This window comes from Cinclus cinclus, chromosome 3 (assembly GCF_963662255.1).
Source record: "Cinclus cinclus chromosome 3, bCinCin1.1, whole genome shotgun sequence".
NCBI classification, from domain to species: domain Eukaryota; kingdom Metazoa; phylum Chordata; class Aves; order Passeriformes; family Cinclidae; genus Cinclus; species Cinclus cinclus.
In genome coordinates, this window is record NC_085048.1 from 55,959,551 (window position 1) to 55,986,751 (window position 27,201).

A 27,201-nucleotide genomic window follows, 5' to 3' on the forward strand; every position below is an offset into this window, starting at 1 on the left:
TCAAATATAAGAGTTGGTGTCCCGCTGTTTCCGTTTCCTGCCACATTTTCCAAAATGACTGTTGAAACAGAAGGGGAGAGGAGTGTAAGCATGAAAAATCAGGAAAATAAGTAGTTCAAGTTGTAGTCCAAGCTGCAGTACTGAGACATTATTTTTTTGCATGGAAAATTTCCTCTTTCTTTAGTTTGTACATTGAATCAGGCAAAAGTTCTTAATGCAATATCCAAAGCCTCTCCTTGAAACATTAATGTATAGCACTAGATCCTCAAATTATTTAGCCAAGGCATAAATATTGCCCGCATATTTGCAGGGCAGTGAAGAGTCTGGCTTGCTGTGTGCCAGGAGTGGGAAAGCTGTGCCTAAAACTCTTCAGCTATAAATCCTTCTCATATGTGACTTTTAAATGACTTCACAAAGTGTGGGATTGCATCCATGATAAGGGGCCCTTCTTCACAGGATGCTTCCACTGAGGTAATGGCTGGTTTTCTCGAGCAGAGATTTGCAGGCTATGCTTTGCAGCACCTTTCTTGTACACTATTGTTTTCTGCTTCCAAAGATGCTTAGGACAACTTTATGTCTCTATGAGAAAAGTACAGATTGTACTTTTACAAAAAAAAGTGCAGTACAGTACATACATTTTTTTTAACAGACTTCCTTAGTGGTACTGCAAAGTTCAGGTTTCTATTGAGGAAAATACCACCTGCTCATATCATCAACCTAACTAGGGAATTTACTTTGACATTGAAAAATATCAATACTTTATAATAGTTGGTAAAGTTGGAGGAGAACATCCTCAAGAAACCTCATCCAAGTACAAGTAAGAAAATACATCTCATACCTTGGAAGCTTCTCCACATCCTCCACTGTCTCTGGTAATGAGATTCCCTTTGTCTCTGGTAAAAGCAATACTAGAAGGCCACAGACAGCTGCAAGAATACCTACAATGGACATTTCAAATTGAAGAAATACAAAAGCAGTAAGAACATTGTTACTGTTTTTTTCAGCATTTATCCGCTGAGAAAAGTTTATTCAGATAGAGTTTGAAGTGAGATGTTTTAAGGGCATCAGCTATTTCTGATTAACCTACTCTAAACAAATACCTCTATGTTACACTAATTTAGCCTGTTACAAAATCACTTGAGGGCTAGGAGTTCATTTGCAGCCTGATCTCCCCAGTGGGAGACCTTAGAAGTAAAACACCTGAGATAAGTGCACACAGGCAAATGTAGAAAAACAGCATGGGAACCAGTGTGGTATTTCTCATGAAGAAAACACCTGCCTTTTCTCAAAGGGCCCTGTTGTGAAGATGCATCTGTGTTTCCTGAAACCAGTGAGATTTTCCTGAAATACTCTCTTCCTTTATCCATGGCCAAAGTAAATTATATGATTCAAAATAAAAACTCCTCCTCAGGGAACTGTATTCAGATACAATCTGAATTAAGGATGGATATTTTGGAATTATTTCCTGCATAGATATAATTTACATAATGTATTAAGTCAAAAATAGAAGGGCCAGAGCAAAAAGTCAATTGTTCCTTGACCATTGCACAGCTCACTCTGATTTTGTAGATGTTTACTTAAGACAGAGGGAATTCATACATCTCTCAGAAACAGCAGAATTTAGTAATTAGATAATAACAACAATGTACTTCTATCTATGTCTTTTCTTAAAATAATGCTAATCTTTTAAAAAGTCTGTTGCCTTTCAATTTTGTTTTCAGCTAAAGCTGTCATTGGTGCAAATTTCCCTTCTTATTTTGTCCTTTTCATTTTGACTTTTTCCAGTCACGTCTACCTCCTAGAAGTCTGGTTTAGCCACAGACTCCAATGCAATTACAGAACCTAGCTGTAAGGTTTCTCTGTCCTAAAGCACTTCACATAGTTTATTTTCTGCTCCTTCAGTTACCTAAGGAGACCTGAGCTCTTCCATATTGTGCAGAGAAATCACATTTCACTCATCTGCCATTGAGCCTCTTGCTCCAGGCATAAAGGTGGAGAAGCACTGGTCTGAGGGACAGATAAGGCCACATACTACTTTTACCCAAAAAGAGAATCTCTTTTAGGAGAAGGTTATTTAAATCAAAAGTATGTTGTAAATTAAATCTTACTGAAAATAACTAGAGGTAGCTCCAACCAAATGGCTGCTAATCGGAAAAGCAGGAATGGGGCTATGATTCCACCAAGATCACACAGACTTGAGCACAAGGAAACACCAAAGTTTCTGCAAAAGAACAAAAAGCACCAGGTATTAGAGAGGTGCTACCAAACAGAACAACCAGCAGTTTGAGGAGTAGAATGTAGACTTAGCTCCAAAATTATCTCTTCAGTATATGCCATTCACATTAAACAGTGGCTATTCAGCTGGGAAACTCTGGAGAAAACCAAGTTTAACTAAAGAACAGTGAAATAGGAAATGGGGAAAAGCACAGGGAAAACTTGAAAGATTCCTGGGAGCTTTTGACATACCTCAGTGTTGTGGGGTACAATTCACTGTTCACTAGATAGACTACTTCAAAAGCTATTGTGATGCTCAGTCTTCCCAGCGTGGCAAGTGTCGTTTTGAGCCATGGAATATCTGTTCATACAGAAAGAAACACTTCTGTGTGTTTCTTTCTGAAGAAAGAAACACACCAGCAGAGCATTTCTGAGATCCTCAGGCCCTGTCATCAGAAATTATACCACAAGAACACTGCAAATCAGACTGAAAGGCCACTGCTGTAGGTAACAATCTACATTGGCCTTTATTGCTTTTGAACATCATGTGAGGCTGCTTTGGAGAATTAGAAATCACTAGGATTGATTGATTCAAGATGCTGGTGGGGCATAACAGCATGGGTGGGAGAATAGCCATCATAAGTTTCCATGACCACATCCAAATTGTGCTCCAGAAAGGAGTATTTTTATATACAGGGATGTTTTGCTGTAAGAAACACTGTTGAGTCACCTCCCTGAGCCTTCTGACCACAAGGAAGGTACCTCTAAAGCTGCATAGAATCATAGAATCGTTTAGGTTGGGAAAGACTTTTAAGACCATTGAGTTCAAACATTAACCCAATCCTGCTACTCTGCCACTAAACCACACCCCTAAATGCTACATCTGCTCATCTCTTGGAAACCTCCAGAAAGGCTGCAGTGAAATAATTCTCCCTAGAGCAGCCCACCTACCCTTTGTGATTTTTCTTGCCACCACAGAATAAACACACTTCTAATTATGGTAGCCCTGGTCATCCTCCCCTTCCATCATATCTGGCACAACTGGCACAGGCTGTACCTGACACTGCCCTGTTGGCTCTGCCCAGTTCTCCCAGGTCCACTCAAGCTCTGGTGAAAGCAGCCACTGCCCTGAATACCTCAATGGGAATGCCCTGAACATCAGCAGGGGTGTTCTGGTCATCCACACATAGCAGGACAGAGCTGCCCCTCTCCTTGTGAGCAGCCCCTCTCTGGAGAGCTGGAGCTCTCTGGAAGTGCATCACAAAAAATGTGACAAGCACTTCTGCCATGCTCTTGGGAGAGGGCAGTCTCCTTCATGGTCTAACCATGACTAGGCAGACAGGGAGGCAAGTGAAACAACAAGCCTGAACTTGGCACAAAGGGTTGCTCAGCCACTGGAGAGAGCTCTGGCAGTGATTGTGTTTTTCAAACCTTCAGTGGAAGAACAAGAAAACATTTCCATTTTCTCTGAACCAAAAATGAGACACTTGGGTTTATCTGCCTTCCAAAACAACCAAACAAACCACCATCAAATTTCATCCCATGTTGCTAGACACTGCTTTTGCCCTGAAGATTTCTGTTTTCAAAAACATGTAAGAAAAACAAAGGATGGAAAGAACAAAACAAATCTACATCATCTCCATGGCACCCCTTCAGTCCATCAGACTCCCAAGGTGATGGTGACATCCATGTGGATCCTCCCTCTGCCAGGGGACTCGAACTGTGTGAGCAGCACAGTGTGATGGAGCTCACAGCTGAGAGCTGAAGTTTTTTCCATCTGTATAAACAGACTTCTTTAAGCAGGACTTGGACCTCAAGTGTCCAATCTGCAAGTATCTTAATCCCAAGGCTGTCCTCTCCTACTGAGAGAAGGCTATTGGTAGCCCCATGATACACCTTGAGAAACTAAAACTTCTTTGGGTGGCCAGGACCATCCCTCACTTTGATAGGAACAGTTCTGAGGAGAAATAAGCTTTTCTCGTGTCCATTCAGCTGCTGGTCCCCAGCTACGGTAAGGCAAAGCATAATCCTATGGTTATATACAATTCAAAGCACCTCCACATGCCTCCCTAGGGATAAAAAATAAAACAAAACAAAAACCAAAACAAACAAACAAACAAACAAAAAAAACATGGTAAGGAAAACAATTTAAAGAAAGGAGAGAAGTGCTGTGATGCCTTTGTGCAATATCAGACCTTTTAGCTGTCCTTGAAACCAGATAAGAATGGCTTAATCAAAAGCCATATCTTTCTCCCAGCCTCTTAGCATTGTCCAAATCCCTGAGGTCAAGACAACAATCTCTGTGATACCTACCACAGAACCTACTCTGTGTTGTGGTTTGCATTGTTTTATTTGTAAAGGAAAAGACTACCAAGATGACTCACCAAAATCACTGATTTCTTACATTACTAAGTGTGTTCCATGTTGGGGAATGTATTTTCCCATTATGTTTGCATATTCTTCCCTTGCATTTGCCTTTAAAGAGAGTACAGGGCCTTTATACACCTTTTCTCTAAGACTACTCCCAGCTATTGTTCATAACCCATCAAAGACAGGGCTACTCCAGGGCCATGTCCCAGGGCCATCTATATGCAAATACAGTGTGTTGTTCCATGTGCTGTCTGTATCCCCAAATGCTTTTACTTATATCTGCAGTTCTGTGTGTCTCACCATCCTTGCTCAGGGGGTGCCAGAGAGGAGCCACTGACCTGAAGAGCCTGACCCAGGGAAGGGAATTACCTTCTGGCAGGAAGGCAGTGATGAGACACGCGATGCTCGCCACGATGTTGCTGGTGGCGAAGGGCAGGCGCCGGCCCACACGGTCAATTGTCACAATAATTAGGAAAGCAGCGGGCAGCTCCACAGCTCCTGAGATGAAGAAGTCTAGGTAGAGGTTTCCTCCAATAATCCCCAGGCGCATGACAAGCCCTTGGTAGATAAGGGCACTTGTGAACCTAAAGAGCAAAGGGAAAAAATTGTTGAGAGGCAAACAAATGATTGCAAGCAGCCAGAGAGACCCTGAAAGTCACAAGGGAGTCTTTCCTCAGTACCCACCACCCTGGTAACAAGTTGGACTGACATGGGCACTCACCAGGCATACATCAGGATGAGTGTGTTCCTCCTCATCTGGGGAGTCTTCACCAGGTCAAGAAAGGAGGGGTTGCTGACCTCCTCATTGCTAATAGTGATCTGAGGGGACAAGTGAGCATTAGTCAGCTGTCAGGAGTCAGGCAGGCACTGGGACAGAGTTTCTGTGTAAGTACAGGGATCAGCGGTATTCCAGTCCAGCAAGCAAAGGTGCTGACAAACCAGTTTGCTGCTCATAGCACTCCAGAGCAGTGCACGGGTGTTGGAGCAGCTAATAACTTTATATGGCTGTGAGCTTTCCTCAGTGATGTTTGTGCAAAAATTGATTTAAAAATCCCCTATCTTAACTTGAGAATGGAAAAATTATTTCCTCCTTGTTGACGTGGAGCTACTTGGAAGTTAATAAGCAGTCACTGTCACACCAGGGCCACTGGGAGCAGAACTGCCTTCTGCAAGGAGTGGCAGAGAGGAGGAGACAGGATAAAGCAGTGTGCTGAGGGAAGTAGGGAGAGAGAGGCTGAGCAGCAAGAAATGGGCTTGGGAACATCACTGGCAGCACAGCTGGGCCACAGGAAGAAAAGGGGACTAAGAGAAAGAGCACACCTATGACAGTGCCTGGGTACTACAAAATATTCAACCAGTGAAATTCAGACGGTCCTAAAGTACACACACGCTGTGCTGAACATGGCTTTTACCCCTAAAAACAGTAACCTGCTAAGTATGGATTAATGGTCCTCATATTGCCTACGAAGCATAATAAGTCTGTTCTCAGCTGCTTCCAATACAATCACAATCAGACACTCAATGAAATTACTGGTTAGAAGGCTTAACACAAACAGAAAGAAGCAGGATTTCACACAGCCCTCTGTTTACCCATTGAAGTTCATTGCCGTAGATATTACAGAGCCAGAATACTAGGAGAGCCAAAAGGGGGCTAGTTACGTGGATCTAGGTTGTTTCTAACTCTGGCCAGCAGTTTTTAACCCTGCTGCCCAAGCCAGGTGGAAACCCTTTGTTCATATGGTCATTGGCAAGTGAGGAAGACAAAAGGAAGATAAGGCGGAGAGAGTTAAGGCAGGGACCAAGCACGATACTGCCCAAGAACTGGCAGCCACAGCTGGGAGAGCTATCAGCTCTCAAAGCAGTGGTGGGGAACATGGGGGTTAAACCTGCTGTGCCATTTTTAGAAGGATTTTAGGCAGCCTTTCTGATGCTTCACAGCACCTGCTGCTCACACAGGTGTTGGAGCCCAGGCCAGAGGGGAGACAGGAGTGAAAAGACAGAGAAGCTTGAGGTAACATGCAGATCCATGATGAGAGCACAGGTAGAGCCAAAGGCATTGCCTGAGAGGCTGATCAGCTCAGCCAGGGCTGAACCCAAAGCTTTCACCCTTTATTTGTTTTTTTGTATCATAAGGTAGCACAGCTGCTTTTTGGTGAGATTTGGCTGGATGTATTTACACATGGCTTTTTCATAACTGACTGACACAGAGCTTTGTAACTAAGACAGAGAAACCCCACATTTGTTTGAACTTCCTTTCTACTCCCTCTCACTCTTCTTCTGTAACCAGAGCCAAAAGTTTTCTTCAAAGGACTGCCACTTGAGCTGCATGCCAGAGTCCTTAGTGAGGCAGGCTGAGGTTGCTGGGTTTCTGCACTGCTCTAGGACTCTCTCATAATATGGTTATAAAGCTGCCATGTCTGTTGTTTGTAAGAACAGGCTACCAGCCATCAGTTGTGACTTTGTGCAAATATGGTTTGAGATTTCCAGAGGACTAAAGATAAATTCAGCACAACTGCCTCTTGTATTTTTATGTCTTAATAAAGTCAAAATAATTCCAGGCATGACTAAGCACTTTTTTATAGATGAAGAAAAGAGGCACTATGGAGAATCAACACTTTGCAGGGGAAAAAAATCCTCTTTTTGTTCTTTGAAGTCAAGGAGAGCTTTGCTATTCACACCAGTGCAGTTAGGAATTCAGTGTCAGGGCCCATGTTTCCAAAGATAGGCTATTTGAAAACCCTGGATGAAGTTTTATGACTTTCCTCATATTTTCACGTTCCAGCAAAATTACGTATTAGTTTTCCCATGTTTATTTTTATGTACCTAGTCCTAAGCATGCTTAATTCTTCGTGGGCCATGCAGGTTTATACATACATGGATATATATAACATTTTCATATATAAGTTAATATATGCAAGAAATACATATGTCTAGATATGTTCTATAGGGTAGGAAAAAATCTGTAGATAAAGGGACTGATCTTGATCCACAGTTCTCTTAAGAAGCTGCTCCTACTCATAGGGTTGCAGTTAATTCTGGTTTTGGACAGTGACCAAGAATTAGAAAATTAGTTTGGAAAAACTCTCCATGGTAAGATAAATATGAGCAACTGGAAAAAAAAGGAGTTTATAATTTAAAATTAATTTAATGAGTTCTGGTTGGGGTTGACCTATACCAGTGTCGTAACTCACAAAGCGAAAGTAGCAAATGTTTATCCTCTTTCATATAAAGGTCATCTGTGGTTTCTGCATGCCAGCAAAAAAACAAAGCTGCAACATCCAGAGCTGTGTAAGGGACTTGGCCGATGAAATAGATGCATACTGGAAAATCTGAGCCCAAGTGCACTGAAGGATAATGCCTCTCACTTCTCTCTGAGCCTCCACACCTGCAGCACTTAGCCTGAAATTCTGGAGCTGCTTCATGAAAGAGAAGTCTGATATCAGTTAATGTGAGAAATACCCTTGATCCATTATGCATGCACTTCCTGGAGATGCTCCCTTTCCTCTGGGCACAGCACAGAGGATGACAGAGATTCTGTATTAAAAAGGTCCCAGGAACAGATCCAGCACAAATCTCGATGTGTGGAGGTTAATCCATTGCAGCTGTGAGTGGCTTAAGTCATGAGCATGGATACTTTTGAGGGAAAAAAATCAATACCACTTAAAAGAAAAAGCAAGGAAAGATACATCTTTCTGATGTGATGCTTTGAAAATGCTGATGTTTAGAGAGGAAGTAGGTGTAGGAATGCAGGGCTGAATGTGAAGGGGAAGCTGCAGCAGCAGAAGCTTCCTGCTTACATTACTTGGGGCATCCTTGGCGCTGCATAATTCTGACCTGGATGTGGGAGTCACACTGGTGTACATGCCCCAGCAAAAGACAATAATTTATAGATTCATAGAATAATTTGGGTTGGAAGGGGCACTAAAGTTCATCAAGTTCCAGCTCCCTTGCCATGAGCAGTGACACTGTTTATTAGATCAGGTTGCTGAAAGCCTTGTCTAGCCTGGCCTTTAACACAATCCATGATGGGGCATTTACAGCCACTCTGGGAAATCTGTTCTAGTGCCTCATCACTCTCACAGCAAAGATTTTCTCCTTAATATCTAATCTAAAACTTCCCTCTTTCAGTTTGAAGCCATTCACCCTTCTGTTCCTTCATGTTCTTAACAGAAGTCCCTTTCCAGCTCTCTTGTAACTCCCCTTTAGGTACTGGAGGGCAGCTCTAAGGTCTCCCTGGAAACTCCATTTCTCAGGGCTGAACAACCCCAGGTCTCTCACCTTTCCTCACAGGAGAGGTGCTCCAGCCCTCTGATCATTTCACAGCCCTCCTCTGGACTCACTCCAACAGGGCTATGTCCTTTCATTATCTCATGAGGTTTAACAAGGTTCTGCACCTGGGTCCAGGCCAACCCCTGGTATCAGCACAGGCTGGGGATGAACAGATCGACAGCAGCCCTGCCCAGAAGAACTTGGAGGTTCTGGTGGATGACAGGCTGGACACAACCCAGCAACGTGCCCTTGGATCCCAGAGAGCCAGCTGTGTACTGGGCTGTCTCACAAGCAGCCCGGTCAGCAGAGTGAGGGAGGGGATTCTGCACCTCTGCTCCTCCCTGGTGAGACCACACCTGGAGTTCTGCATCCAGCTCTAGGGTCCCAGACACAGGAATCAGAATGTTTTGGGTTGAAAGGGACCTTAATGATCACTCCAGCTAACCACATCTGTTCTCACTGAACCATAAGTCCAATACTGTAATAATCATGGTCTGAGAGCCAGACACTTGCTACCAGCACAGAACAAGCCAAATGCTGCAATGACACAACAGCATTATTTGAAATGCATCAGTCTTTTCAAGTTCTGTCACAACCCCTGGCCAAAGGACTGTAACTCTAGCACATATCATCCTATTTTGTGAATAGTGATCTCAGACAGAGCTTCCTCAGTTGTGAACTTTGCAGTTTATTCTCTCCCTGTTGGGATGGAAGCGAATTTATAATCTAATTTCCTTTTCTCTTACAGTTGTAAAAAGAACTTCCAGAGAAGGAGCCAGGAAAGTGGATCCTGCTATCTCCACTTGCTCTGTCAGATAAAATGGCAACTGCTTTGAAATTCCATTGCCCCTCGAGTTAGCTTCTGATTATTTCCCACAAGTTTTTAAAGTAGGAGTGTTGCAAAAGAAAGACCTGATTCCTTGTTTTGCAAACTTATTTTTTAAAGCTCGTGTATTTCCAGCCAGTTCACTTTTTTAATCTCACAATTAACAAAGTAGCTGCATGACTCACAACAAACTGTTCTGGTGTGACTCAAGAATGTGGTCCATCCCTTAAAGAGAACGCATTTTAACACTACTGAACCTTCCAAAGCTTAAGAAAGCTTACAAAGACCCTCTAGCTCAAACATATGACTCTGAGTACCTCTGAGTAATGTGGTGAGAGAAATTTCCCATTGTGTTTTGCAATGTTACGCATGATTTTTAATGCCTCCTCTCCCTTTTTGCGCGTCAGGAGCCAACGTGGAGATTCTGGAACCACCCTGTAAGAACACAAAAGTCATAAAAAAGGCTTTCACCTTGTAACATTATAAAGTCATTTATCTTAAGATAACATCTTTTATCTTTTACCCTGTATTAACACAAAGCACAGATTTTTTTTTTCAGTGTTTGGGATACAAACACTCTTTTGAGGACTGTTTTTCTCGTCAACCTTCTGTAAAATATTTGATCCTAGTGGGTAAGAAAGAAGAAAATAGACTACAGCAACACTCTACAAAGCCAAAAAAATCAGAAATCTAACTATTGTATCTGCACAATGGTTGTCAAAAGTAAGCCAACAAGCAACGAAGGTTCCTGTAGAACAGCAACAATGACAGCCAGCACTAAACACAAAGAGTAATACATATAGGCAGATCAGGAAGCTTCTGGCTGCATCACTGTAAGATACACACAAATGTATTCTTCTTTTATAAACTGAACACAAAGTGATAACACTGATGGGTGTTTCAGTTTCTGCTAGACTAGGGTTAAGATGATTCACTATTTTAAAGTTCACAGCAGGCAGCACCTAAGGAAGCAATGTTCAGGAGGAGCTCCATGGATTAGTCTCTTTGGGTCCATCCCATAGGACAGCTGCACTGAGACAGGTATTTACCACAGCTTAGAGCTCTGCTGCCTCATCAGCTGTACTGCCCAGCTCAGGGGACCTGAGGGCAAGGTCAGGCTTTAACTAAGCAGATAATGGGAGGCAGAAATGTGGTCCCATAGCTGATGGGAAAAGACAAACTTCAGTCAAGTTGACCTAATGAACAGAGCAGGGTTCTGTGAAGGGCTAGTTGTGGCTGATCAGAGAGGCAAACTATGGGCAGAAAAACTAAAGCAACATATGTCTGTGGTTCACTAAAAAGGAATTACAAATTACTAAGTCAGCAATATGCAAATGTCTTCTTCCTAACCTAAATGTTCCACTCTGAAGACTTGGAGCCACAGCAGAACTCTCAAGGTGCTCAAATAGCAATGGCAATAATGACAAGAGCAATGACAGCAACATTACCAATAGTAGAGCAGGAAGAGGAAGTTGGGCAGCGAAATGGCCAGCTGGATCCCCTGCCAGGTGGGAATCAAGTATGCAATTCCAGGGAGAATTATAATTCCCAGGGTAAAGAATATCTGAATCACGATTCCAACAATCCGCTGATCAGAACCAACGATTTCTGTCACTGAGCAGAGACAAAGCCAAAATGAATAACACAGAAACAAACCCAATTTGAAAAAAAGTTATTAGAGGTGAAATATAAGGAAGGCCATGCCATATCAAGACACAGTTCTGTCTAGCCCAGCATCTTGTCTTCTGCAGTGTAGGCATGTCACTGAGGCTGGCCAGGTAAGCATGGGCGACACCTCCTCATCAATTCCTTCTTCAGCCAGAGGGATTTCTGACTGCATGCTTGCTACTGAACCACATAGGGCCGCAGCAGGGGTTTGAGATTGCACCATGATCATGCTTGTTGGGAAATCCTTAGCACTCTTCCTGGTGCAGTTTTGGTACATGCCCCCAACAAGGGGATCCTTCAGGCAGAGGCTGCTCACAGCAGGTAATATGCACAAAGTGTCTGCGGGGAAGAGTGTTTTGCCATAACATGCTGGTTGCTCTGAGGGTAAGGTATGATCTAGTCTTGTTTGTTTATTTATTAGGAAAGTTTTAGCTTTTGTTGTTTGGGGCTTTTGTGGTTTTTGTCATTTGGTGGATTTTAAATTTTTTTTTATCTTGTGAATGTGTCTAATAGCTCTGAAATCTATGCTCATTTTTCAGGCAATATCCCATGGCCATGACATCCACAATTGGGGTGAGCAATACATGGAAAAGTGCCTCCTGTTGGTTCCAAAACTGTCTCCCCTACAACACCTTCAGAGTAAAAGCAGAGGGTTTTACCTTGGTTTGCTACATACTGAAAACATTTTATTTTAAATTTAGTTAGTTAATTAATCAGTTATTTTGGAAAAGGAGGCACAAATTTGCAAGTAACAATGGTTTGTTTTTGCTGGCAGTGCAGAGAGATACGACAGCACAATCATTTTTATTGAATATCTATCATGTCTGCATAGGAGCAGCTATGCTGCTTAAAGATATCTGATTAGCACTGCTCCCAAAAGAGCTGGATTACATGTAGAAGCAAAAGGGGGTTATTGGGACAGCCTGAAGCACACCAAGAGCTTTGGAACTGTATTAATAGCAACCACCCTCCTGGTGCAAACAAACCTATGATCTGTATATGTTTCTTAAAATATGTTAGGTTGGCTAATAGTCTGGGTGATCCCAGGAGATAAGGGCTGATCCTTGAAGGAATTTGGAAGGAATCACTCTATCCAAGAGTTAGGCACCTTGCTTAGGTCTGCAGTAATGCAGTGAATTGAGGATCTCAGGGTCTCTGAGTCTTTCCCTAAAGTCAGGCAGCCTGATCTGAGCATTGAAAAATATTCCTTTCTGTTAAAGCTTGGCCATTGTAAGGTAGCCATGGCTCTGTCATAAAACATATCTCTGGTTAGAGCCTTTGCCAAAGTTTCAAGATAAGATCTCAGTTTAAAATTCTGCCATGTGCATGGAAGTAAAAGGAAAAGAAGCTTCTGGTCCTTTCCCTGGATCTTTGACAGCAGCTTCTCAGCAGTGTTACTTAGCCCAGAAAAACAAGGTTCTTCTGAGCTTTAGATGCTAAAAGGGTATGTTTGCACATACATCACCACAGTGCTCCCAGGTCCCACTGTAAGTGTTTATGTCTGGTTGCAATTCTGCTCCCATTCATATAAGTTCCACTAGGAACTTTAAACATTTGTTACAGGCCTCATAGACCACATCAATGATACAAGCTTTTGCCCTGTATAATGATGTTATTGCTATGTTTTTGTTTATAACCGTAGATAACCAAGTGGATGGTTTTATTTTTAAGTAAATCTGACATCCCATCTCTTGCAGGATGCCTTCCTCGATGTCTGGCTTTTCCAGGCTTTATGACTCCCTTTCGGAACCTGGCAGTCATTCAGGATACCACAACAATATTCTTTCCTTGTCAAAAGGAAGCTTGCTATTCAAGGAGCTCCATTGCTATAGACTATAGACTGATGAATTATAATCTACCAGAGATTATGTATCCCTGCTGTTTTGATGCTATTTATAACAAAGCTTCCCTTTTTTTCCCTTTTCAGGAAAATAATAGTCCTAATATGGATCCTGGTGTCCAGCTTAACACTGAGCAAAATCTCCCAGATGAAGAATGAAAACATCCAGTCAAGCTGTCCTCCCAGTGAGGAGAAGCAGCTAACTCCTCTGAGCATCTGTGGAAGACATTCAGACTCTGCCAAAATAAACCATGTCCCTGTTTGTGTATCCGGTTTATTTGGGGCTTGCTCTGTAGATTTTTATCATCCTGGTGATCTTCTATGTAATAACAAAACCTTTATATATTCGTAATCCATTCCCTCACCTCTTAATCATTGGTAGACAAATGCATTCACTAGGATGGACTTAGGTTACTCTTTGTCTGCTGACTCCAGGGCCAGTGCTTTGTTCCCAAGAAAAAATATTGTGACAAGCAGATGCAGGCAGAGTCTTTGTCCTCCAAGCAGATGCAGGCAGAGTCTTTGTCCTCCAAAAATCCCTCCCTTTCCCTAACCAAGAATAAAAGAAGGTAACAACTCTCACCAATCACATAGCATGTCATCCAGGTTCCCTTGCCAAACATGCCTTGGAGAAAACGGAAGATCAAAAATACAGTAAAATTTGGTGAAAATGCCACTATGATACCACTTATCCCAACCCCAAGGCAGGAGAGCAGGTAGATGGGGATTCGGCCGTATCTGTTGAAAAAGGAGAAGAAAATGGAAATCATGAAGACACAAAGATTTTTAATTTTTCCCCCAACATTTCATTTTCATTCTAGATCTGACAATACCTTTTTGACACCAGCCTTTTTCCAAAAGGTGGCTCTCTGAAACTTTGTATTGGCCCTTGGGATATGGAACTCTTTCACCTGTGGTAGTTATCACTGTCCTTACATCGCTAATTTCAAAACTTGTGATGTCCTCACCAGCCCCCATTTTGTTTCAGAAAAATGTTTGTCTTTTTGTACCTAAACTGTGGCCTGTATGTTCCAGCTCAGGTGTTTGATTTGATCAGGTTTTTGATAAGGGCAATTTTTGATGGGTATTTCTGTTTCCAAAAATGAGTCTTCTAATAAAAATTATAGCCAGTTCTGTGAAAGTCACTTCTGCTTCAACTACTCTATGTGATTTTATAGGTTTGGTTTAGGTTTAGATCACTTCTTTTCAAAATTTGCCTGATGTATTCAGGAGTTTCACTTTCCAGCAAGAAACATAATTATGTGCCCAAGGTAAGCCATAATTAAAAAAAAAAAAAGAAAATGTTCCTGTAGTTTCATGAAATTTTGTCTTTGAAGCAAAACTAGATCTTTCCTCAGTTGTTTTTGCTGCTGCTGCTGTTGTTGTTTTAATAAGAAATTGTGAAAAATGATGTTTATATTGCCATAAAGTATTTGCAACTGTATTTGTTCATTTTGTTCTAAGGGTTCAAGGAAAAGAATCAATGCAGTACAAAACCCAGGCAATTTTCAACCAGATCCACTCTTTTGAGTGCTGTCAAGGAGACAAGAGGGAAATGATCTGGCTGCAGCACATTGCCCCAGTTCTGTCAATATACAACTTTCACAGCTGTACAGTAGTTTCATCAGGCTTACTACACAGGCATTCCTGGACATATTATTTTATTTTAATAATTGGCTGTAATATCTCTGCTCATTCACAGTTTTGTGGTGCTAGTATCACAATTGCCTGGCCAGACACTGAGCAGAGATATCTTAAGTTAGTCTGTGCCATGGCCTCTTTTTCCTTGCTTTTTCCCTTCTTACTCTATGCCTTGGAAAGATGAAGTTTTCCTTGAAATTACTTTTGTTTGCTAACTCAAAATTTCTATCTGAGATGCCATTACAGGTAAGTTTGCCTTTGAAGAAATCGTATTCTAAGTTATTATTATTACTACAGATACCAAAGAAAATATAAACCAGGCAGAAAGTAATTTACAAACTGAAGGAAAATGCACTGTCAGTGAAATCATCAGTGGTGCTCTCAGCCAATGGACAGGTCGACTACTGTTAAACAGCAGCACAAAGCACAACCTAGGCTCCCTTCTTTACTTTCAGAGGAAGGTAGAGCTTGTGGGAGCTCCCCACTCTGGAGCAGGTTAGCTACTCCAGCCTGAATATCACCCACACCTTTTCACAGAATCACGGAATGGGTAAGGTTGAGAGGGACTTCTCCTTGGCTTCATCCAGCTCTCACAGAGCCGAGGACTGGTTGGCAGGGGCTATGACCTCAGATGTAAGCATGAATCCAGCCTGTGAATGGAGAGAGTTACCACACTGAGCCACTGCCTTCTTTCCTTAGGTAGCGGCTTTCTTGTCAATGGTGCCTATCAACATCCTTCAGTAAACATCAGTCAGAAAGCTCCTCTGAATGCTTCCTTTCTGTTTCTGTGTCCTTCTGCCCTTCCTAGGTCCAGATGTGCAAGAAAACTTTGGAAACCATAAGAAAAGCTTGTTTTATGACATTTTAAGGTCCAAACAGAACCAGTAAGTACAATTGCATTACGTTTCCAGCCCAAATCAAAGCAAAGATTACACTTACTGTGTTTTCTTAACTCAGTTTGGGAATATTTATCTCAAGAGAATTAAACCTGCAAAATGTTGGCACATGCCTACTGGAAGCGACACTGGGAGTGATTCAACCTCCCAACAAACCACAGGACAGCAGAGCTCATACCTATCAGCAGCATAGCCCAAGATAAATGCTCCAGTCAGGAACCCCAGGTTGAGGATGGCCTGTGAGAGATCCAGCATCCAGGCATTGCCACACACAAGATCATACTGTGGGAACAAAGGAGAGCCATGAACACCCAGGTGGATCATTTGTCAAACATTACAGAACTGCATACGTCCACATGGGAAGGGGAAAATGAAGGGGAAGCTCAAATATTGCTTGCTCAATAACAAGCACCAGTGGGCGCATAGCACTCTTAAAGTGGTCATGGACAGGGAGAGCTCCTCCTTGCCAAGAGGATGCTGATTTCACACATCAGTTGCCCAGATTTGTAAAGCAAATTGCTCTTCTGCAAACAACGTTAAATATGGTGCCAAGGCAAAGCCCTGACTTTGCTTGGTGCAGAATAAGGGTCCACAGCTATTGCCAGTGAAAACAGCAACTTACAGAAATGATTTAGTTATTCTTCTTAGTGCCTTCCAGATTAAAGCAATAACATGCAGTCTCTGAGGAAACTGAAAACAGATCTCAGGTCAATTTCAGACACATTGAATATGTATTTTCTTGGTGTAGATTTCCCAGATTTTTCTATTCCTTATATTGCAGCACCTGTAACTCCCTAGCACTGCTAGCAGGGATGGAGGTTGGGGATGAATGGAGGCAAAGGGAAGAGGGAGGTGGTCGAGAGGAAGGAAGGGACTAGGAACTAAAACTAGAATGAAAATAAAACTGAAGTAATTCTATAGACAGCATGGTGTGGGAAATTACTTTAGATGTTCCTGCAGAATAAAGAAATTTAACCACTGCAGACCATACGGGATTTGGGAGGTTTCAATCCATACCTTTGCAACAATGAGGCCTCAGGACCAAAGAACATTTTTAAAATCACAACACAATTGCCTGTACTGATGCCAGAGGTTGGGACTCTCCTTGACCCCTTTTCAAAAACATGTATTTATTTTTATATTATTTGACCTCTCCCTACTGAAAACAAGTGAGGAATAAACTATTATTAAAGAAGGCAGGAGAACAAATGCATGCCAGAAAGGAAGGGGAAAGTATCTTTAATGGAGAGGATTCTTTCATCTGTACAGCAGTTTCCTATGATTTATGCAGCACTATCTCTACACTAACAATATAGTCAAATATTGTATATATTCTGGGAAATAGTTCTGAAACAGCATACAGGAAACTCATAAGGAGTTACAGGCTCTTTCTAAAGATTAATGAAAACACACTAACTGTTCTAAGTTAGTCCTGCACTTCGTCATTTTCTAAGTATTTAAATAAATTCTGATACAGATAAGCACTTCTGTTTGCTTGACATAGCACCTAGCAGGCAATGAAGTCATCACCCTGCTAATGTCTTGTTTTTCATTTGCAAACATAACCTTTAGAGGGGAATGTAACCTTTAAAAGAGAATTGAACACCCTGCAGAGACCTTTTCTTTATCCAAGCTGCCTGCCAGACCCACTTCACTGCTTCAGCTGTGGTCTGGTTTGGTTGTTCATGAAAGTTATCCTTACATGCATCCCCTGGACGAGAATCATGTGCAACACTTCACCCACGTTTTCAGACTGCCTCCACCTTGTCCTTGGTGCTCCTGTACAAACACCTCCCATGTTCCTTGCTACCAGCCTCCACAAAAGTTAGTGGCACGGTGCTTCCTCTCTGTTTCTGAACATTCATACACCCGTCCACGCACAGGCTGATGTTTACACTTTTAAAAATGCTGTAACATTTATTACAGTGCCAGAGGGCAGGGGGAGAAGGATATGAAAAAGTAAAGCAATGCTTTAGGGTTTTCTTCCCCTGATCTGAAGCCTATTTGTTGTTCTGTACAGCGCTGGCTACAGACCCTGCTTGAACCCGGTGAGCTGGCTCCTCACTGTAATCACCAAGCAGGTGACCCAGCTCTGCTGGCCAGCTCCAGCTAAGGGCACAACCTCTTCCTGGCTTTGCTGTGCTCTCAGCCAAACCCCTCAGTGCACTAGCGCAGGCATCCAGCACAGCCCTGCAACTCACCTCTGCATTCAGCCCTGGCCTCACCTGCAGGATTTCTATCCAGTGTAGGACACAAACCACTGCACCTGAACACAGACCATTTCCATTTAGGGAGTTAAGTTAAAAACTGCCCAAACTGGGAAACAATTCATTTCCTCACCCCTTTTCTCTTAGCCTTGGCACTGAGCTATCATTGTAAGCAGAAATGAGGTGCTGCCATCACAGACAGGCAGCAGGAACCAGTTCCTTCCGGACATTCCTCTGTAGCGCCCTTAACAGATGGGAAAAAATGTTCTGTCCTCCCTGCCAGCCTTGCAGTCCGTGCAGCCATCCACTGCTGATTGGAAACACATCCCAGTCATGAATGTCTACATACCTGATAAGGTTTGGGCACCAACAAGATGCTCAGTTTTACAGAAGCAGTGGTGTGGCTGGAAGGAATGGCCCTGGGTGCTTCACTGATCTATAAAGGAGCAGCAAACCACCTAAGTGAGACCTCTTAGGGAGAAGGAAGGGGCTTTGCACTGGCTCCCTGCAGCCCATTAGTGGTGTAATCACTATAAGAAGGAGTGGCAACTGAATGAGTTTTTACATGACTAATGACTGGAAAATATGGGACTGTGGCAACTTCCCATTTCTTCATGGCTTCGGAACAAGGCAAACATTTTCCATTTCAGTTTGACCTACAGACTAACAACAAACTTGTAATTCCTGGTACTTGAGAGACTTTTATTCACTTCAGCTCACATATACCTGTGTGTAAAAATTCTTTATTTGCCATAGAGTTTCATCCATTGTTTTGTAATTTAATTGTAACAGACGGTAAAGCTCCTCAAAATGTAGCAACCTTGGGGAGTAGTTTTAAAGAGCTTTACCGCCTGTTACAATTGAACTACAAAACAATGTATTAAAATCTATGGTCAATAAAGAATTTTACAGTGATTCCCCAGCTCAATTGCAGCAGCATGTCCAGAGCCCAGACAGATGTTTTAAATGGCATTCATACAAGTGACCGAAAAGAGTTTGGTTTGCCCTTTCACTCCCAGTGACAAACAGTTCAGTGAGATATTCATAGTTTAAGGAAACCTGGGGAGATGCTGACTGTTGCTGCATGTTCCTTATTTGTTGCTGGGCAGTTCTTCTCCTCTTCTCTTGTCCACTGCCCTTTCAAACTGCTATCTTTCCCACATCCTAGCTGCAACAAAACCCTCTGTAAGTGCATGCAATGAAAAGGGAAAAATTATCTTTTTCTTCTTCACTTTCTGTTAAAGTTTCTGGCAGAATGGTAAGGGATGAAGTGACTGGTCTTCTCTGTGTCTTGTTCCAAGCTGAGCACTTAGCAGGACAAGAGGAATCAGTCACTACCCTGGTGCCAGGGCACTGGGGCTCAGGGCCTGAGGGGTAGGTTAATTTTGAAAGCTTTGAAAGTTTTGCTCTCGTGCATGACCAAAGGCCCATGAACTTTGTGCCCCTGCCACTGAGATCACCTCATTTGTTGAATGTCCTAGCACAAAAGGCCTTTTCTGTACTTCTTTCTCCTGTCTCCTCAGGGCCAAAGCAAGAGGGGGGTAGAGAAACTCTTCACTTCCTAACAGGGTAAAAAAAAAGCAGCAGCTGTCCTCGATAAGAAAAAATTGGACCCTCAACTAGTACTAGTAGGTTTGATGGCAGTGGAAGAAACACAACCCCACTGGCATAACCCCTGCAAGCAGCTGCTCCAGCCCTTCTCATACAGAGAAATCTAAGTCACAATTTCATTAGAAATTCAGCAGTTGCTGCTCCCTCTGCTCTTTTCCCTCCCTTAATTAATATTAATCCACCATGACAGTGAAAATAAAATGGGATATGCTGCCATGCCAATAACAACAGTCACACTAGATCAACAATTTGAGGGTAAATTGAGTTATTTATTCCCTTGGAGGAGGATAGCAGAAGGACCAGCTGTACTTTTTCCACCCTGAGTTTGACTGACGTGTTATCTCCTTCTCTGAGGGACTGTAAAAAGTAAAAACCATGAGACAAACATTTGTTTCCTTCCAGGTTTTTCTGCAAATGTTGATTAGTATTTTCTGAGACAGCTGGCTAGCAGAGCAGTAAGAAGACTGATTCCCAGCAGGTGCAATAGGCTGTGTTCAGATGATCATTTGTCCACCTCAGACCTCACACTTCGGCAACAAAATATTGTTAGGTCTCAAAATAGCATCATCTACAGTGTGAAAGTTTGCTACAGACAGGACATTTGGAAATCTGCCCCTTCTGCTCAACTCCTGCCAACAAAGTCTGAAATAAATGCTGCCTAAAATACGCCCATCTGTGCTGTAGCTGCTGATGACCACATAGACCTCCCTCTTTCTTTCCTCCACCACCTCAGCCCATTTCACTGCAGTCACAATTGTAACTCATGCCCATGCTTTGAGGAGTCACCAATGGCAAAAATGTCTGAAGAAAATGGTTCTCCCTTTGCATGCTACTTCCAGCTGCTCTGTCACAAAGTGCTAGACTTTGTGACAAAGCCCAGCAGTCTTAAAGATCAGCGACCCCATCTTCAGAAAAGTTTCCTGGAAAAGTTAGGTTTATTGACTTCTGTATGTCCTGGATATGTGGGTGCTTCACAAGGCTCACCCAGCAGGACTTGGCAGACAAAACACTTTCTGTTTCAAGTGCTACAGAGCTCAGGGTGTGACCTGGGCTCCCCTCCAGACCCCTGGGTCAGAGCATGAAGCTGTGGTTCCCCAGTCCACTGCAGCCTCCCAGCACACCTGTTGTTTCTCCATCTCCATCTGCTGCACAGAAACACAGTCCTTCCCCTCCCTCCTCCCTCCTGAGCAGTGCCAGCCACCAGCTGGGACCAGCATCATTTCAGATGGCACCCGCTGGCATGAGCCAGGAATTGATTTACCTTGATAATTTACCCTGTCATCTTCCCTCTCCAAGAAAAATGGAGAAAAATCTGAGAAGCCACTGCATTCCCATCCTGCTGCTGACACAGATTCACAGGGCATGCAAGACATGCTCAACTAAACCAGAGCTGATTGCACTGGGCCAAGGTCCTCTGCAGAGCTCCACCACCTCAACACTGCTGTGTCTCAAAATAATATCTTGAAACCTTTACGTCAACCTAGGTCTTGTTTGCTCAACTCTAGCACAGTGTAGGTTTGTGTGTGCAGAACCAGTGACAACTTTCTCAGATCCGGATTGCCCTCACAGAAAAGCCTGACCTAAAGCAATAGAGCACAATGATCCTAGGCCATGTCACTGCAGAAGTAGGGACCTATTCTCAGAGCCTATTAAACACCAAAGATATTAAGAGGGAATCTTTAGCAATACTGTCTTGACCATCACTAGAACAAGGTAACTGGCTTTGCTATGTGTTGCCTCTGTGATGATTTCTTAATACAATTTTCTCTTCTCCTCAAATGCTGAAGGAGGAAAGTCCTGTACATTCTCCCAGAACATCACTGTAACCCAGCACTGAGACTTGGGTGTCCTGCAGCAGCAGGTGATGCAGCAGGCATCCCAAGTAGTATTTACAAAGGTATATGTGCTTTGTATCAATCCACACTCCCTTTTTTTCCTTTGCTTCCTTCTGCTGATGCTACTGTGAACACCTTCGCATAAGAGAGCTAAGATGAGAGAATGGCCAGTAACACCAGCAGTGAAGTTGGGTACCACAGTGCCATTCATTTCACAACTCCTCACAAATCAGTCATATGATTTAGCTTCTGAAGGGTGCTCAGAACATACTGCAATACTGCAAACGTGTTTTGGCTGCCAGACCTCCTGTGTGATACGACATCTATTCACAGAGACAGCTTTATATGCCTGCTTTCACCCTCTGAATCCCTTGTCACACTGCCAAATCCACAGTGGACCTGTGCTTGCCATAGGTCTGGAAGAGATCCTTCACTACACTGATTTTCCCCTCTCTCTTTCTCTCTGAACATTCAGCCTGAGAGTGTTTTGTAACTCATTCTTCTAACCTTTTCTCCCTGGTCACTTCCATTGCTGATTCAACAAGACATGCCAGAAATCTTTAGCTGAAAGAAACATTTCTGCACACACAGATAAGGTGAAGCAATTACAAATAGATGGGTAAGAAAAGAAATCTTTGGTGAGCTAATTAAACAGAACATAAATTGAGTCATGATTTGCTAGAAACTCAGCTGGGCAAAAAGAGAATAAATTAAATCTGGGATATAAATTGTCTTTGCTGGATATATAACTCATTAATAAGATATCAAGCCCCTTTTAGTAGCTCATCTCAGAGCAATTGAGTCAGGACATGCATGCCACAAGCTTCCTTTTTAGATGAAGAAATTGAGCCTCATGGGATATGATTTATCCAGAAAATGTTGCAAAACTGGGAAGAGGTTCCAAGTGGCACAGGTCACAGCCCAGCAGCCTCCATCCAAGGTCAGCAAGAGTGCCTCTAGGAGTCACAGTGACACCAGTGGTGGGACCTGTTGCCCTGGCGCAGGGAAGAGACAGTCCCATCCTTGCAGACTGTTACTCCATGATTTTCCCAATATGCACCTTGGGGAGCACAGGTGGGAATGCTTGCCCAATTATTCCTTCATCCATCCTCCCTTCCCAAGCCCTGAAGGGTCTCCCCAGCAGAGAAGAGCAGGAAAGTAGAGATGGATGAGGTATTTCCCCAAGAGTGTTGAACCTTTCGTTCCCATTTATTGCTGCAAGACAAATACTGGCTTGGTTTCCCCATAGCTGTACCAACTACTGCTGGAAAATCACAGTGGCTCTGTTAGATACGCAAAGTGCTGCCATAAACTGACTCTGAGGAGTCTTATGGACACAGCCTGCATGCTTTCACCTATAGCAAGGCTAAAGGGGGACAACAGCAGAAAAGGAATCTCTGTATTTTTATTTTTAAGGTCGAACTCCTCACAGTCCCCCAGCAGAGGCACCACGGAGGCAGCAGTATAAACTGTATAAACATGGACACCACATCCATGTCCTATGGATTGTTCCAGAGCCAGGCAGTAGCTCCCAGGCACCATTTGTCCTCCCTCCCTGTCCACCCAGCCCTGCCTTCCACTGCCAGCATGGGCAGAGATACACCATTATTAGGGACCAAAGTTTGACGCCAACTCCCTGCTTGTCATTTGAAGCCCTCTGAGCAGCCTTGATTTCACTGATCATTCATGAAAGCCAGATCTGAACCTTTGCTCGAGGACTGGTCAGGTGCTCTGATTTCTCTTCTCTTGAGCCCAGACCCTGGCTAAAGCTGCTCAGGTTGCATGCAGTGCTCAGGGAACAAAGCTGCTACCCTGGACAGCCTGACGACTGAGAGTGGATACAGAAATCCCAGCTGGATGGGAGAAGGATGGTGAATTGGAATTCTTGTCAGTGTTTGCTCAGGACTTTGCCAGCTGTGCCCTGCTCCCTGTTTTGGAGGACACAGCTCCAATGAAAGCACCAAATTAAAAAGCAGAGCAGGAGGCTCATGAGACAGAGAGGAACCAGAGCCCTCAGCTGTACTGACACATTTTGCAGTGCACCTCAATCATTTCTGAGCCAATCCCTCTAAGCATACTTTGTGTTTTTAATCACTGCATGAGTGACAATTGCTGTCAGAATGACCCTAAAATGCAGACTCCTAGCATGCAGACTGTATTTTGGAGCCAAACTTCACCACACACACAGCACAATTGCAGATTACACAAAGGATCTCCGAGGAAAGCATCTTCACTGGCCTTTTGCAACCTCATTAAAAAAAAAAATCACTGCATTTGCCAGCACTTACCACTAGCAATAAAAGCCTGCTGCTCTCTGACACAATATTCAGGAAAAGTTGAATGTTAGCTATGGACAAAAAAAGTGTGTTTGTTTTTGTTTTTTCTTTAGTAAGCACAATCACTTCTGCTGACTCCTGCCAGATCTCAGATAGGCAGTCTGCCACCTGTTGTTTTTTATTACCTGCAAACTTACATATTCAGTGCTGGAAAACAGAGAAGAGATAATTCACATTGATCCTGGTCACAGAGTACACTTGGAGTTTACATCGGCAAAGTTGCTGGCCCAAAACTGAGAACCAGAAGCCTCAGCTGTAAGGACTTAACTCTTTGTTTTAATCTGGCATACCTCTACAGACAGTATTCGATTTTGCATGGGCACTTGGCTTTGAGCAGCCACCTCTCATATCAGATCACCTTTCCCTAAAAGCTTGGTGCCAGCGCTTGATCGTACTCATTGTCTGGATTTGCTTGTGGCTCAAAATTAAATAAATCTGGAAAGGAAAACCAGCCAGCAAACCAACAACACATTGGCAATCCCATTTTGCTGCTGCAATCCCATACCAGGATAGACACCACTGATTAGAGGGTGGGTGTTCTCCTTACCTCGCTGACAATGGACGAGTGGGGTTGTTCATAGACCCAGCTATCGTGGCAAGGGGCGAGTGGCAGGCTGCTGCGATTGCCATAGCGGGCCAGCGGGCCAGCACAGCTGGCAGAGGTGTCCCAAGTGACATCCGGCCTCTGGCACTCCCCACTGACGGACTCGTTCCCCAGGTGCAGGGGCAGTACCGTGAAGTTTCGCTCCTCTTCCAGAGTCCAGCCGCATCGTTCACTTAATTCAGCTGCCCCTGGGATCCTGCACCAGAAGTTTTCCGGTGCGCGACCGAGGAAAACTACGCTGGCAAACAGGGAAGAAAAAGTTATGCCCGTCTGGCTAAGGAGGAAAAAGACTCTCTTTTGAAATCTTCCAAATTCCCCAGCCTCCTTCAAAACCTCATCAAAAGATGGCATTATGTGAGGCGGTCTGTCGGTTTGCAGCAGCCCGAGAGAAGGCAGAGCTTCCGTGCGCGCTTGGCATCGGCCGCCGGCGCTCCCTTACAAAAGTGACGGTCTCGCCTCCCCTCGCTCCTCTCCTCTCACGTGCACGCACAGACACACGGACGGACGGACGGGCGGACAGACTCGGGGCCGGGCGGGCGGCATTGGAGGGAGCGGAGGCGGAGCGGGGCACGGCTGCGGGCGGGCATGCACAGCCGGGCACGGGGACTCGGGACACCGGGCTCACACACAGCTGTGCGAGCTGGGGCCGACAAACAGATTGTAGGAGAGGAGGGGCGTGCATTTCCTATTCATCCCGAATGTTAAACAGCTTATGTAATAAACCCGCTTAACTCCTTCGAGACGGGCGAGCCGCAAAGGCGGCTCCCGCAGGGCTGAGATAAATTAATAGGTGCAAGGGTAAAGCAGAGTTAAACGGGAAAGAGCACAGGAGCTGCTGCAAAAAGCATCCGTGAATGATGCAGGCTCGCTGCAGGATGGCAGGGGCAGAAAGAAAGTTCTTGCAAAAGACCTGTAGTCTTTCCTCCCCCAAATAGAAATTAATACTCTGGCAAAGTTTAATTACTTCTCCAAGGCAGAACTTCAGTATCTGTACACACCTAATTCACGTGGGCCTTTTCCTTCTGTAGAATGAATAAGGTGAGGGTCACAAACTGCAACAGACCAAATTCCGAGGGTTTTTTCCTTAAAATTTGATCTACCTGTTCAAAAAAGACTTTTATATCACCTTGTTAAATCTAATTCCACAAAAATCTCTCAAATATTTAAAAGAGAAATTACAGTGTTGTTTTTTTTTTTTCTCAAAAATGAATGGAAAACAAGTTATGTCACTTTTCTACTCAGCTGAATGAGGAAAGGGGAGAAGGGAAGAGGGAGTCAGGACCAGGGTGCATTTTGTGTGCATGTGAGCATATCTTGTGCAGAGCACCATTAATCAAATCAGAGATTCGATAGTGGAGGTTTTAAACCTCAGCATCATGAGGACCATGGCAACTGAATTCTCTTGAGAGGAGCAGAGAAACATCATCTATCAAAAACGTCTCCTGAAATCCCTTGTCTTTGGTTACCTACAGCCTTGACCATGGGTGTCTTCGCTTCTGAAACAAAGTACAATTTCAAAAACAGGTGCAAATCAAGGAAGCCTTTGATTACTGTACAGGTCATCTGGCATGAAAACCGATGCTGTGGTGTGTGCTCAGCAAAGATGCAGATTTCTAGATGGGTGCACTCCTGTGCTTGCATCAGAATATGCTTTTGAGGGAATTTGGTCTGATGCCTGGTTATGCTATTTTGTAGTTGTCAAGCTTAGAGGCCATGAATGGGTCCTGGGGGAGATGAGGAACACTCTGATGGCTGGTTTCAAACAAGAGAAGTTTTTTTATCCCAGCAGGGTTAACTGGGAAGTCAATCAGGCTGAGATTTCAAAGGTGATAATGTTTATTCCAACAGCTTCCAGTGACTTGGGAGGAGATTGTCCTGTATGGGAATACCATAAAGACAAGAAATAGAGCCTGATAATCAGACTGTTCTGCTCTCACAGATCTGACCAAGGGTGTATTAAATACCCACTGCTCTTCAAGCCTTACCCCAATAAAAAAAATGTTGGTTTTGTCCTTGTTTAATATTATCATAGAATAATAGAAAGGTTTGGGTTGGAAGGGACCTTGGAGATCATCTTGTTCCAACCCTGCTGCCATGAGCAGGGGCACCTTCCACTACTACACTAGAGAATATTAGCTCAACTCAGAATCATGAGGGCCAGCCCCCTGGATGCCATGCCCCAGCATAGCTGTGCCCAGCCTTCCTCCTGTTTCAGAAATCCATTGGCATAATTGCTGCACCACCTCTTTGCTAATCAGTGGAGCTAAACCAAATTCAATTGAGGGACAATTCAGTTCACTGTTGCAACCTTGTTTCTTGTGCTTTCTTCCCTAAAAGAAAGCATGGTCTAGTAGCTCATTGTCAAAATTTCACACATCCCTCCCTTATGCTGTGGACAGCACATGCATTGCAGTCTGTCAGACCAGAATCCAGAAAGCCTGATCAGCAATAAGGTCAAGGCAGAGGACATCTGGGATTCTCCCTAACGTTCCCTGCAGCTACACTGCTGGTGATAAAGGCAAGGATTCATTCAGTAAAATCACTTCCACCACCTGGCATACATGATGTCATGGCAACCTTTGTTTCTCAGTGTTAACCTGTATTTTAATTTCTCTATCTAAAAACAGCATGAGTATTTGCCACCATATCAGTGTACTGCAAGACTCCAGCTTGTCAAAGAAATCTAAAATATCATCAGATGCATGAGAATGTGCATTACTGCATTTATTCTACAGTAAGAAATTCCTGGCTTCTGTATTCTTTTCCTGAAACTTCAGCTTCATGTGTTGTGAGAGCTGAGCATACTTAAGGACAGGAAGATTATGGGTTTGTACACATAGCCTGTAACTGTAACCTCATAAAATATTGCCTTTAAATTTTTGAG

The 27,201-nt window shown here is 43.5% G+C and overlaps 1 protein-coding gene across 1 annotated transcript; it reads right to left on the reverse strand.

Annotated features, from left to right (window-relative positions):
• On the reverse strand, positions 1 to 24,668 carry SLC22A3 (solute carrier family 22 member 3). Its single transcript, XM_062488850.1, has 11 exons — positions 24,261 to 24,668; positions 15,903 to 16,006; positions 13,771 to 13,925; positions 11,128 to 11,293; positions 9,997 to 10,114; positions 5,306 to 5,403; positions 4,954 to 5,168; positions 2,467 to 2,575; positions 2,109 to 2,221; positions 839 to 938; positions 1 to 58 (listed from the first exon to the last, which is right to left on the reverse strand). Exons 1-11 carry the CDS (start codon positions 24,666 to 24,668, stop codon positions 1 to 3), a joined length of 1,644 nt encoding a protein of 547 aa, XP_062344834.1.
• Between the last annotated feature and the right edge of the window lie 2,533 nt (positions 24,669 to 27,201).